At 45.0% G+C, this 12,967-nt stretch overlaps 1 protein-coding gene across 3 annotated transcripts in view; it reads right to left on the bottom strand.

Annotated features, from left to right (window-relative positions):
• The window catches only part of Snap47 (synaptosome associated protein 47), a 50,612-nt gene that overhangs the window by 23,903 nt on the left and 13,742 nt on the right, over positions 1-12,967 (bottom strand). For 2 of the 3 annotated variants that reach the window (XM_036197490.1, XM_036197488.1), the window contains one exon: positions 5,990-6,531. In XM_036197490.1, coding sequence (XP_036053383.1) covers positions 5,990-6,486 — 497 coding nt within the window. In that variant the 5' untranslated portion in view covers positions 6,487-6,531. Of the gene's footprint in view, positions 1-5,989; positions 6,532-7,923; positions 8,000-12,967 lie in introns of those variants that run through there. The other variant, XM_036197489.1, reaches the window with a different exon arrangement.

A 12,967-nucleotide genomic window follows, 5' to 3' on the forward strand; every position in this document is an offset into this window, starting at 1 on the left:
TCAGCTTAAAAAAAAAAAAACAAAACCAAAAACCCAATAAATAAATAAACAAACAAGCAAATAAATAAATGGTCTAAAATTAGTTATCTAAGTTTCTATTTCAAATTGGTTTAAAATGAAGATTAAAATATACACAAAGAAAGTAGAAAAGCCAAAATATAAAGATCAATAAAATTAGAAGCAGTTAAAAAAGGGGGGGGGGGACTGGTCTGGGGAGATAGCTCAGTAGGTAAAGGAACTTGCCACCAAGCCTAAGATTTGAGTTGGATCCTTTGAACTCACATGATGGAAGGAGAAAACTGATTCCAACTTTCCATACAAAGGCTGTGGCACATACGTGCCTGTACACACAGAGAAGATAAATAAAAATGAGTGGTCTGTGACATTAATCCCAGCATTCTGAAGACAGAGGCAACTAGATCTCTGTCAGTTAGAAGCCAGCCTGGTCTACAGAGTGAGTTCCAGGGTGAGCCAGGGCTGCATAGTGAGACTATGGAGAGAGAGAGAGAGAGGGAGAGAGGGAGGGAGGGAGGGAGGGAGGGAGGGAGGGAGGGAGGGAGGGAGGAGAGAAGTGAGTTTCTTAATGTGACTTAAATACAAAATACTAACAAAAAATGATCAAGGAAACTATAGAGAAAATATAAATTTTGGACACAGGACTGGGGATGGTCGAAAGTCTTATGGACATTATTCTCAGTGCCAATGAATCTAACAACTTATCTGAAATGTAAAACACTGGCCAGCCCAACCTCTGAAACCCAGGCAAGGGAAAAAAATCTGAATAGCTTGAGAAAGAAACTAAACATGTAACGATGACACCGTGGCCTGAGCAACTTCATTGGTGAATTCTGCCCAAGATGAGGATCAACCACTGTCTGTCACAGCCTTCCATCTCACAGGCCACCTGACTCACCAACAACGCCATAAGACATATGAATCCCAACACAGTACGATCCCTCTAAACCAGCAACTACACACGATGACATGAAAACTACTCGCCCACATGTAAGAAGTCTTCATCCCAGGAGGACCGGATAGCCTAACAACTAGAGCTTAACCAGTGTAACTCATCTCCACGACAGTGAAACAGGGAAGCTGTAAGCTCATCACAACAGCATCGAGCCTGAAGAATTCCATCACAGCAAGCAAACTTCCTCAGTCTGATAAAGGGCACCTACAAAAAACTTTAACAATATGACTTTTCCCCCCCCAGAATGAAAATAAAAAGCAAGAAGATTCCTGAAGGCGCCAAACTTTGCAGGCATTTCTCAAGTATGGCTTTCTGAAATAATTTGGTTCTTATCCTGTTTCTTAGGAATCTAGAAGCAAAGTGTAGTCCGTGTGCTGATGATAAACCTTCTGCTGGCCAGCAGCCCCTGGAGAGCTCCCAGGGGAAAGATCAGGGCTGGGTCAGAGGGCGGGGACCCTCAGCCTCATCTCAGCCCCCAGAGAAGGAAGAAGGGCTGAAGGTTGAGTGGGTCACTGATGGCCAGTGGTTTCATTAATCACCCCATGTAATGACGCATCTATAAAACCCTAGAGACAAGTTCAGAGCTTCCCAGGAGCTGGTCATGTGGAGGTGGGGGTGGTGGTGGTGGTGCGGTGCCCAGGGAAGACATGGAAGCCCCGCCCCTTCCACATACCTGACCTCTTACATCTCTTCACCTGTGTCCTTGGTAATTGTTCTCATGGTAAACCAGTTAACACAAGTTCTGTGGGCTGCAAATCAGTGCAACTCATGGGTCAAAGGAGCTAATGGACATCCGTTTGTGGTGGCCTCCCTCTGAATTTTTCAATTAGGCTGCTGCTTACTATGTTCTCCAACAGGAGTTCTAGGGGCTTCCTTTACTCTTTACCACCATAGAGGCTCTCTCAACACATGCCAGGGACCCAGCAGAGGGCTCTGCTCATCTGAGTATGTCCACTCTACTTATGTATTACAGAACTGGAGGAATAACAAGGTGGGCCTGGGGACCTACTGAGTCAGGCAGGAACCACAAACACATACAAGCCCTACTTCTTCAGATTTCCACAAATGAAAACATGCAGCATTTGTCTTTTTGTGCCTTAGATAATTGGCTATCACAACTCACAGGTTCATCTGTCTATATTGCTACATATAGCTAGAGTTTATTCTTTGTGGCTAAATAACATGCCATTGCATAGATATACCATATTTTCCTTATCCATGTATGTGTGCAGGACACTGGCTGCTCTGACTAGATCATTCTCTCTTCAGAGCCCAATATGTCACTGTGTCTTTGTGATTGTGTTCACCACAGCTCTCCATAGGAACAGGCTGTTAGATCTTGCTCTGGTCCCATCTATCCTTTCTATGTCTCATTTTCCCATCCTGGAATGGACATGCAAACAGCCTCAGGCTCCTACTGCTATTCTCCTGACAAGGGGATGGACCCTTTCTTGTCAGTTAAAATGCTCTCACGGGTTGCTCCTAGTTAGGTGTGGTCCCGATGACTAGAAAAGTAGCACTTCCTCACTGTCAACTCTTGTCCCTCCACCCTCCTCCCACTGGATCTCCTCCCTCTTCCAGAAAGTCCAACCACCACTTTCATGCCCCTCCCCATCTGTCTTCTGTATGTGAGAGAACATGCAGTATATTTCTTCTGAGTCTGCTGTTGACCACAGCACGCTATCTCCAATCCCTCCATTTTTCTGTAAATGATACACAATGTCACCCCTTTATTACCAAATAATATTCCACTGTGTGTGCACATGCGTGTGTGTGTGTGTGTGTGTGTGTGTGTGTGTGTGTATGAGAGAGAGAGAGAGAGAGAGAGAGAGAGAGAGAGAGAGAGAGATTTTCTTTATTTGTCCATCTACTGATAGACACTTGGCCTTCTTCCTAGTTTGGTTACTATAAATGATACCCCATCAACAAGTGGTTAACAAAAAACACAGAATACCAGGTCATGTTCTTCCTTTATCCCCAAGTCCACTCCCAGTGCGGAGCATTCCAGGCACCATGGTGGACAAGGAACCAAACATGCTCAGACCACAGAGTACTGCTCTCAGACATGGAAGGCATCTCTGTCTAGTCTACCATGGAACAGGCTCTGTGATACTGAAAAATAGACACACACTGAAAACACAAGAGGCCGACAGTTGGGGCCTCATATCAGGACATCTGCTCTAACACTCAAGGTGCAGAGGCTCTGGTTCTACTGAGGTGCCCATGAGAGCTGGGCTGGGCCACTGGCAGGAAGTATGAGAAGACAGTACAGGAAATAGCAGGTGGGCAGGTGGGAGGGGTGTGGCCTCTCCAACATGAGCTAGGGATGGAGAGGGCTCTTCAGGGGTTAGCTCTGTCAGGAGGAGTACTAACCGACATCAGGGAAGAGTCAAGCACTGAGCCAGCATCTACAGTGACCGGTCCTGTAACAGTAGGATCTCACTTCTCTCCAACTCATCTGCTGCATTTTCATGGAGAAGACAGGAGCTCAGATGTATCCAGTGTGTCCCAGCAGGAACCAAAAGCAAATAACAGGAACTCTAACATGGCAGACTATGAAATACACTGAACTATCCGGAGTTCCCGGAAAGTACAAATCCATGTGCACAGAGGCAGAAACAGGCTATGACAGGTCAACAGAAGAGAAGACGTAATGAAAAACCCATTCCTAGGACACAAGGGAGTTTACTCTCCACTTTATCCATTTCATCACATTTCATCCTGAGGGCAGAGAGAACAGAATTCCAACTCTGAACAGTCTGCAGGTGTTGCTGCCTCTGCTCCTGTAACAAGCCTGACACACGACGACCACCATGGCATGGTCGTACCAAAAGAATCTCTTTGGCTTGGTAAGAGGGGAGGATGTATCTTCAGCCCAGTCATAAGCTCTCTCTGAGCACATCTCTAACCAGGCGTGGACAATGGCAAAGGCCATCACGCCTATGAAGCTCTGAGAGAGCCTGGACATTCCACCACACAGCAGCTCAGGAGCACTACATGCCCTTTACACACACAGCCCTTCATCCACAGGGAACACATGTTCCCAGATCCTGAGGAATAACAGAAACAAAGGATAGTATTACACCCTATATAAGCTGAGTTTCTAATATACATACTTACAATATAGTTCTTTGCAGACCACACATACTATTACTACATTGTAGTAGGAATCATGTGAGTAATCTTCCTCTCCAAACATCTTCCCGTGTTCCGCTCGGCAGCCTCTCCTTGGCACATCCAATTGTGAGTGAGCACCACTATTCCTGCACACTAGGATCATTTAAGTAAAATACTTCCGAACACAGCACTAAGACACCTAAAAATCTGACAACCAAAGTGGCTGCTTGTGACTCACATGGCCGTGAACCGTGCAGACAGGCCAGACAAAGGGCTGATCCACATCCTGGGAGGCAAGGGCTCATGTCTGAGCTCTCACCAGGCTACTCAGAGTGGCACTGACACTCGAGGTGACCAAAGCGGTCCATTTCCTACCTACTCTTTGCAGGGGACTCTGGGATCACCAAAACAAGAGAGCAGAACTACACATAATAGGGTTATGATTGCAAATGTTAGAAAGAGTACATTTCCAAACTGATTTTTAAAAAAGAAGCATGGAAATGTAAAACAAGTTTGAACTTGGTGTGCTGAAGAGCACTCTCAAAGAGGGGCCTTAGGAAGAATGGCCAGGGAATGCCCTTCGAGGACTACAAGCTGAACACCTCCTCCCTAAGGACAGGGGAAGGCAGCCGAAAGAGTGTGGAGACTTTTCTATACACCAGTGGCAGGAGACGCTGAAAATCCAGGAACAAAGGTGGTACCAGCATCCTCTAAAAACTGGGATGGAATGGGGTCAGTGACAGAGCAGGCTGGCTTGGAGGAAGACACAGTGACCCTACACCCAACCTGGGCACTTGGGAGAAGACACTGTTCAGCAGTGTCTAATGGAGCAGGGGCAGAACGGAGAGCAGAGCTGGATCCTCCATGCCAAGGCAAGCAAGGTCTATGGGGCTCCTACTGCAGGAGAGAGGCAGGGACCCAAGATGAGGTTTTATTGAAAGTCTAGTCCTGGAAGTCCCCCTACACAGGGACCCTGGGACAAATGCTTCTGATTAAAGACAGAAAATAAAGAAATCCAGACAGAGAAAACTAGAAGAGGTGGGTCAACATAAAAGAAAAAAAGGCAGCTGGGCGGTGGTGGTGCACATCTTTAATCCCAGCACTCAGGAGGCAGAGGCAGACAGATCTCTGTGAGTTTGAGGCCAGCCTGGTCTGTAGAGTGAGCTCCAGGACAGGCAGGCTGTTACACAGAGAAACCCTGTCTTTAAAAACCAAAACCAAAGGGCAACTGAAATGCTAAGCTGAAACAGACAGGAAGCAATGCTGGAGTATGAGTCAAACAACATGTGCAGAGCAAAACTGATTCTTAGACATTAAAATCTAACAGAAATAAAAGAAAAACCCAAGAAACAGAAACCAGAACGAAAGCAAAAGGATAGAGCAAGATGAAGAGAAAAGAAAAGACACCCAATAAAGGACAACTAAAACCAGGAGCTCCGGACAGCTCACATTTTTAAAGTGATGTGAAAAAGTTACCAAAGAAATAATACAAACAAAATTTTTCAAAAGCCCATTCTGAAGGACAAACTCAGTGAGGGCATTTCAAAGTACAAACAAACAAACAAAACTATTTGTCCCCATGAAAGCGGATCACCACCAGGAGGGAGTATCCTACTCATGACCTGAGAACTGGGGGCATGACTAACCAGCACACAGGAACCACACACATTAACAGAGCAAGACACCTCTCTTGTGCGGCCCACCACAACATGAACCCTACTCTCTGTAAACCAACAGGATCCGGGTGGTGACAGGCAGAGGCTCTCTGGGCCAAGTCCCACACCGTCCACACAACAGGTGCACAGCCTTTGCTCTGAGTACTGGAACTGTCCTAACCACAAGATCATTGAGAGGACTCCCTGCCTTCTCCGTAGAAGCAGAGCAGACTTGGGGGGTGCCCACCTGTCAGCCACATCTAGATCTGACTCCATCTTCTCCAGGCCCCTCATGACGCTGTCTAGCTGCTCGCCCTGGTGATGAAGGACCTTTGATGTGTCTTCCATGCGTCTCTGGGAACTAGCCATCAGTCCCACCAGCTCCTGGCCCCTGGTCATGGGGGAGGGTGGGTTGGCAGCAGTGCCTGGCTGGGACAGGAGCAGCTCCCTCCAGAAGTGCTCGATGACATTGAAGACCACATTACGACTGGGCTGCAGTGAGCTGAACCAGTGCTTGGCCTGGCCCCTCTCCAGGACTGTGATGGCACTGAAGATGAAGAGAGAATTCTCCTTCCTGATCTCAGTGATGCTGCAGAGAGGCAGGCCCACGAGAACCTCTCCAGTTCTGTCCGCACTGAACTTCAGTGAATGAGGCGTCAAGGTCAGTTTCCCAGGAACCCATTGCTTCTCAAGGTTCAGGTAATAGGAGCAAGGCCAGGAGTGGACACGCACATCACTACTCATCTGTCCCTAGGTAGCTGGACCACACAGAGGCTGTCGTGTCTGTCTCTGAGGGAAAAGAAAGTGGGAGGGTGAGGTACTGACTGGGTAAGCAGACTTTCCCACCTCTCCCTGCCCATGTTTCTCTGTGTCTGTCTCTCTCAATTAGTCTTTGTGTGATATGACTTTACTTCTTAGGAACCATCTTAGCATGATCCCTCAAATACTGAACCCAGCTGTAGGCCACAGGGACAGTGCTATCAGTCACCAGGTCTGTAAGGTCCTGGTGTGTAAGTGACAGGATGGGCAGTAAGCATGCAAAAGGTAGCCCTGACAAGGCCCCTAGCTCCTGCGAAGTGGAGTCCACAGAGATTTCATTCATTCTCTCCCTGAGCCACCCTCTGCACAGCCAATCCTGGAGATAAATCACTGTCCTGAAGCACTCAGGTGGGAGCAGCCCCACAGAGGCGAGCCTGTGTCAAAATGAGGCCCGGTGAGCGGACTGCAGCCCTGTGATGGAGTCCCCCAAGGGTGGGTCTCCCTGAGTAGTCTGGGCTGCTACTTTGTCTTCAGTCCCATGTTTCACACAGTGTCAGGTGGAAGTCCTGAGGTGTGAGGACATCAACGATGCTGGAGGCTGAATGCTCCTAGAGTTTGTCAGGTGTCTGTGAATTCGGCGTCAGCAGTGGGTCCAGGAAACCTAAGAGGCTCTGGCCGCCAATCCTCTCTACTCCTGGTACACAGGGCCACCAGCTCCCCAGAGCAGACCTGGGTCTACACAAACCACCAGGTCGGGAACTAAGGTGAGAGCTAAATCCCTCAGGCTGTCCCCAGCAGGAGGGAGGCAGAGGTGGGTCTTCCAGAGCTGCAGAGGAAGACTGCGCTTGAGGAAAGTGGCCGAGGAGAGACCAAGTGTGCAGGGAAATGATGAGAAGGGCACACAGCAGAGCAGGAAGGAGCCCGCGGCAGGAACGCCATCTACGCTGCGGTCTACTCCAGCCCCTTCTCTAGGGGAACTGGGAAGAACCAGGGCCAGCCGCAGACCTACAGAGCAAACTGTGGGAGCCCATGCACTCAAGGGTTTCAAATCAAGTATGGAGCCCTCAGTGACTGCTCTGCTCCAACGAATTGACCCTCCCAGCCCTCAGAACCCAAGCTGCTCCAAAAGCCACTGACAGATGTCAATCTGTTGTAGGGGCCAGTAGCTACCAAAAGAAGCACCGAGCCTGTGTGCTCAGGCAGAGCACAGACTTCTTGGTATACTGTGGCTCCAACGCCACAACCATGGCCTTAGCTGCATTCACCTCCCCCATATATTAGATGTTTGAGATCCCAGCTACTGATACCCAAAGTGCCTCCATCACCTGTGGTTACTAGTATCACAGGTTATCACCCATGCTGCCTGCCCAGTGGGGCCTGGGGAAATACCACCAATGTCATGAACGCCAAGGCCATACCTACCTCTACTTGCCCCACAGCACCTAATGACAGCACCCTCCACACTCTGTAGCGTCAGAACTTCAACTGCCACCATTGTAAGCCCCAGGTCACTCACATCTGCGGGGCATAAGGAAACACACATCTGGACTCCATGTCCACTGCAAAGCTGTACATCTGCTCTCTCACACTGCTGCAGACTGGGCTATGAGGACTACACAGCAGTGGTGATGCTGACGGCAGTTAGAGAAACTGAGGCCATATGGCCATCTTCACCTATAAGCAAAGCCCAAACACTGACACCCTAGATCCTATCTAAATAAAAGTCTTTTCCCTATCAAAGCTACTCCACAAAACTGGAAAAGGCAACCATTATGCCAGATGTGAAGGCATCAATGAAGAAATTTTAAAATTGAGGATACACGACACCTCTAAAGGACACAGTAATTCTCTAGAAATAGAGCTCAATTCAAAGGAAATCCATAGGTTGCCTGAAAAATAATTCAACATAAAATCCTAAGGAAAAATCACTGAAATGCAAGGAAATACAGAAGACAAGGGAACAATTCATTATATAAATAAGAACTGTGACAAAGAACTAGAACACACACACACAATCAACAAATGAAATAAAATAGCTTCTATAATATACTAGGATAAACAGAATTTCTGAACTGAGCACAGTCTTTTGAAATAACCCATCAGACAATTTTTTTTATTTATTCTTTTTTTTTTTTTTTTTTTTACAAAATAAAACAGAAGGGTCTGGAGAGATGGCTCAGTAGCTAAGAACACTTACAAGGCCAGGTGGCGGTGGCAAAGGCAGGCAAGTCCCTGAGTTTGAGGCCAGCTGGACTACACAGTGAGTTCCAGGACAGCCAGACCTTCAGAGGGAAACCCTGTCTTGAAAAAACAAAAACAACAAACAAAAACCCACTTACTGTTCTTCCAGAGGACCAGAGTTCAATACCTAGCATCCATGTTGGAGGACCCAAATTCCTAGCTCATAACCATCTATAACTCCAACTTCAGGAGATCTAAACACCCCTGGCCTCAGCAGGTACTTTGTACTCACATGTGTACACACACACACACACACACACACAGAGAGAGAGAGAGAGAGAGAGAGAGAGAGAGAGAGAAAGAGAAACTAAAAATAATTGTAAAAAAGAAAAACCTGGAAGAAATTCTTTGAGACATATGGGAAATCATTAAGGAAACAGAGTTGCACTATGGGAATTCCAGAGAATAAAAGGTAAGACTCCAAACACATGTTTATTAAAATAACAACTGAAAACTCCTGAAGACTTCTGTCTCAGTCATTGCCCTATTGCTGTGAAGAGACACCATGACCAAGGCAACTCTTATAAAAGAAAGCATCTAACTGGGGGCTGGCTTATAGTTTCTGAGGTTTAGTCCATTGTCATGGCGCTGGAGAAGGAGCTGAGAGCTGTACTGCCTGATCCACAGAGCACACAGGGAGACACTGGGCCTGGTACAGGCTTTTGAAACCTCAAAGCCAGTGACACACTTCCTCCAACAAGACCACACCTCCTAATCTTTCTAATCTTTCAACAGTTCACTCCCTGGTGACCACATTGAAATATAAGGGCTGGGCTGGAGAGATGGCTCTGAGGTTAAGAGCAATGACTGCTATTCCAGAGGTCCTGAGTTCAATTCCCAGCAACCACATGGTGGCTCACAACCATCTAGAAGGAGATCTGGCGCCCTCTTCTGGACTTCAGGCATATATTCAGGCAGAACACTGTATACATGATAAATAAAATAAATCTTTAAAAAAAAAAAAGAAGAAAAGAAATGCAAGAGCCAATGGGAGCCACCCTCACTGAAGCCACCACACTTCCTTGCTTTTCTATGGTACAAAGGAATGAACACAGGATTTTAAATAATCTACCACAGAGCTATGTCCTCTGAAGCCTTCAATGAGATGTGGACATCCAGATCCAAGAAGCTCAAAGAATCAAAAAAAAAAAAAAAAAGGAGCTTCTTCAAGGAATATTAAAGTCAAAATGTCAAAAGTGCAAGATGAAGACAGAATTCTCAACTTCCCCACAGAAACGGACAAATGAACTCTCCTAGATAAGCAGAAACAGAAAGGACCTGTCACCACCAGACCCACCCTGTAAGAAATGCATCAGGGAGAAAGGATGAATACAGTGGTACCCAGGGAGGCTAAGGAGAAAGACTATGAGTTGGAGGCCAATTTGGGCTACACAGCAACAGTCTGGGATACATAGTAAGACCCAACCTCACCAAACAAACAAACAAACAAAATGGGGGAGGGGTGGGCTGGAAGGCAAAGAGCTAGAGAAATGACTGAGCAGCTAAGAGTGCCTGGTTCAGTTTCCAGCACCCTCATGGGAGCTCACAATCAAGCATAGTTCTTGTCAGGGTACCTAATATTCTCTTCTGACTTCTGTGGGCACCAGGCATTCATGCAGTGCACAGACATACATGCAAGGAAAATACTTATACATATAAAATTAAAAAAAATGAAATTACTTGGGCTGGAGAGATGGCTCAGCAGTTAAGAGTACTGACTGCTCTTCCAAAGGTCCTGAGTTCAATTCCCAGCAACCACATGGTGGCTCAAAGCCATCTGTAATGAGATCTGGTGCCCTCTTCTGTCCTGCAGCCATATATGCAGACAGAACACTGTATACATAATAAATAAATCATTTTTTAAAAAAATACTTAGAAAACATTAATAGCGTCAATTCTCCGATCAAAAGACATAGACTTGCTACATGGATTAAGAAACAAAAACACCCTCTGCTGTCTTAAGAAACCCATCTTACCTTTAAAGATTGGCACCATGTTAAAGGGAAGATATGGAAAAAAAAATAAAGTATTCCAAGTAAATAGGCTGAGGGTGCAAGCAGGATTGCCATTCTGATACCTGACAAACTGGACTTCCAACTAGAACTAATCAGGAGACAGAGAAGGGTACTTCATTCTGACCAGGGCATTGATTAATCAAGAAAATGTTACAATACTAACCTAGATACACTAAACTCTGACACACTCAATTTCATTTTTTAAAAAAGTGTAAGTGGAATTAAAGACATGGGTTAACACGAACCAATAATAGTAGGTGACTCCAACACCTTACCTTCTCCAATAGATAAGTCGTCCACTAGACAAAAAATTAACAGAGAACCCTCAGACTTAATGACATCTTATATCAAATAGTCCTAACATATTTACAGAGTATTTTCATTTGACTCAGCAGCACACGGAAGCTTCTGTATGGTCACATGCTGGAACGCAAAACAAACTTTCACAAATGCAGAAAAATAGAAATAATCCCATGCATGCTATCCACCCATTATGCAATGAAACTTAAAATCAACAGCAAACAACCCTAGTAATGTATAAACTCATGGAGATTAAACAACTCATTACTGACTGAGTCAAAGAAGAAATCAAGAAAAAAATTAAAATATTCTAGAAACTAAATGAAAATTAAAACACAAGACAACAAAACCTCTGGGACGCAGTAAAGGCGTGCCTAAGCAGGAAGTTTACAGCCCTAAGTTCCTTCATTAAAAAATCAGAAAGGGCACTGGGTGGTGGTGGTGCACACCTTTACTCCCAGCATTGGGGTTGGGGTGGCCCACAGGCAGGTAAATCTCTGAGTTCAAAGCCAGACTGGTCTACAAAGCAAGTTCCAGGACAGCCAGGAGAAACCCTGTCTTGAAAAGAAAAAAAAAAAAAAATCAGAAAGAGCACAAATAAATAACTTAATGGTGCAACCCTGGCCTCTGTGGATTTAATATGGCATTCACATGGTACATGGACATATCAGACATACACTCAGGCAAAACACTCACATACATAAAATAAAAAATAAAATATTTTTAAAAAAACACCTAAAAATAAGAATTTGGAAAAACAAGAACAAATCAAATCCAAACCCAGTAGATGGCAAGAAATAATAAAATAGAAACAAACAAAACAATACAAAGAAACAATGGATCTAAGGGCGGGTTCTTTAAGAGGATGACCAAGACTGACAGACCCTTGCAAAAGAAAGAAAAAGATGACCCGAATTAAAAACCAGAAATGAAAAGGAAAACACTGCAACAGATACCAAAGAAATTAAAAATATTAAGGAAATTTTAAAAACTTAGACTTCAATAAGTTGGAAAATCAAAAAGAAATGGATGGATTTCTTGATTCAATCAAACTACCAAAGTGAAACCAACAAGCTAAAACAGACCTGTAACGAAGGAAGAGACTGAGCTAGTAATTAAAGACTTTCTGACTGAAAAAGCCCAGGTCCAGACTGACTGAAGAACTACAGCCAATACTCCTCTTTCCCTTTCCAAACTTTCTTTACTTGTATAGATGTTTCCCCTGCATGGATGTCTGTGCACCTTGTGCAGGTGCCCAAGGAGGCCAGAAGAGGGTGCTGGATGCCTTGAGATTGGAGTTACATTAGGAATTGCTACGTGGGTGCTGGGAACCGAACCCTGGTCCTAAGGAAGAGCAGCCAGTGCTCTTAGCCACTGAGCATCTCTCCAGTCTCACCGATACTACTCCTTTTTTTTTTTTCTCCCTGAGACAGCGTTTCTCTGTGTAGCCTTGGCTGTCCTGGAACTCGCTTTGTAGATTAAGCTGGCCTCGAACTCAGAGATTTGCACCAATATTTCTTAAATTATTCAAAAAAAGAATAATTTAAAAAAGGGAGAATTAGCATCTCCCAGATATGAACCTCTTGATTGGCAATCCAATCCAAGGTGGTTAGCTCTGGAACTATATACACACAAATAATAACAATGGATTCACAGGTTGTATTTTATATATTTGTGTGTGTATACATATATATATATATATATATATATATATATATGTACATATATGTAACAATAATAATCAAAGGAAAGAGGCTATCAATTTGAGATGGGTGGGAACAGGAAGGTTTGGAGGGAGGGGACATGGGAGGGACGGGAAGGAGGTAGGTGATGTAATTATATTTTAACGAAAAATGTGTAAAAAAAACTAAAAAAGAAGTCTGAGTGAATAAAGATGCTTTTCTCCAAGT

The sequence above is a fragment of the Onychomys torridus genome, chromosome 8 (genome assembly GCF_903995425.1).
Source record: "Onychomys torridus chromosome 8, mOncTor1.1, whole genome shotgun sequence".
NCBI classification, from domain to species: Eukaryota; Metazoa; Chordata; class Mammalia; order Rodentia; family Cricetidae; genus Onychomys; species Onychomys torridus.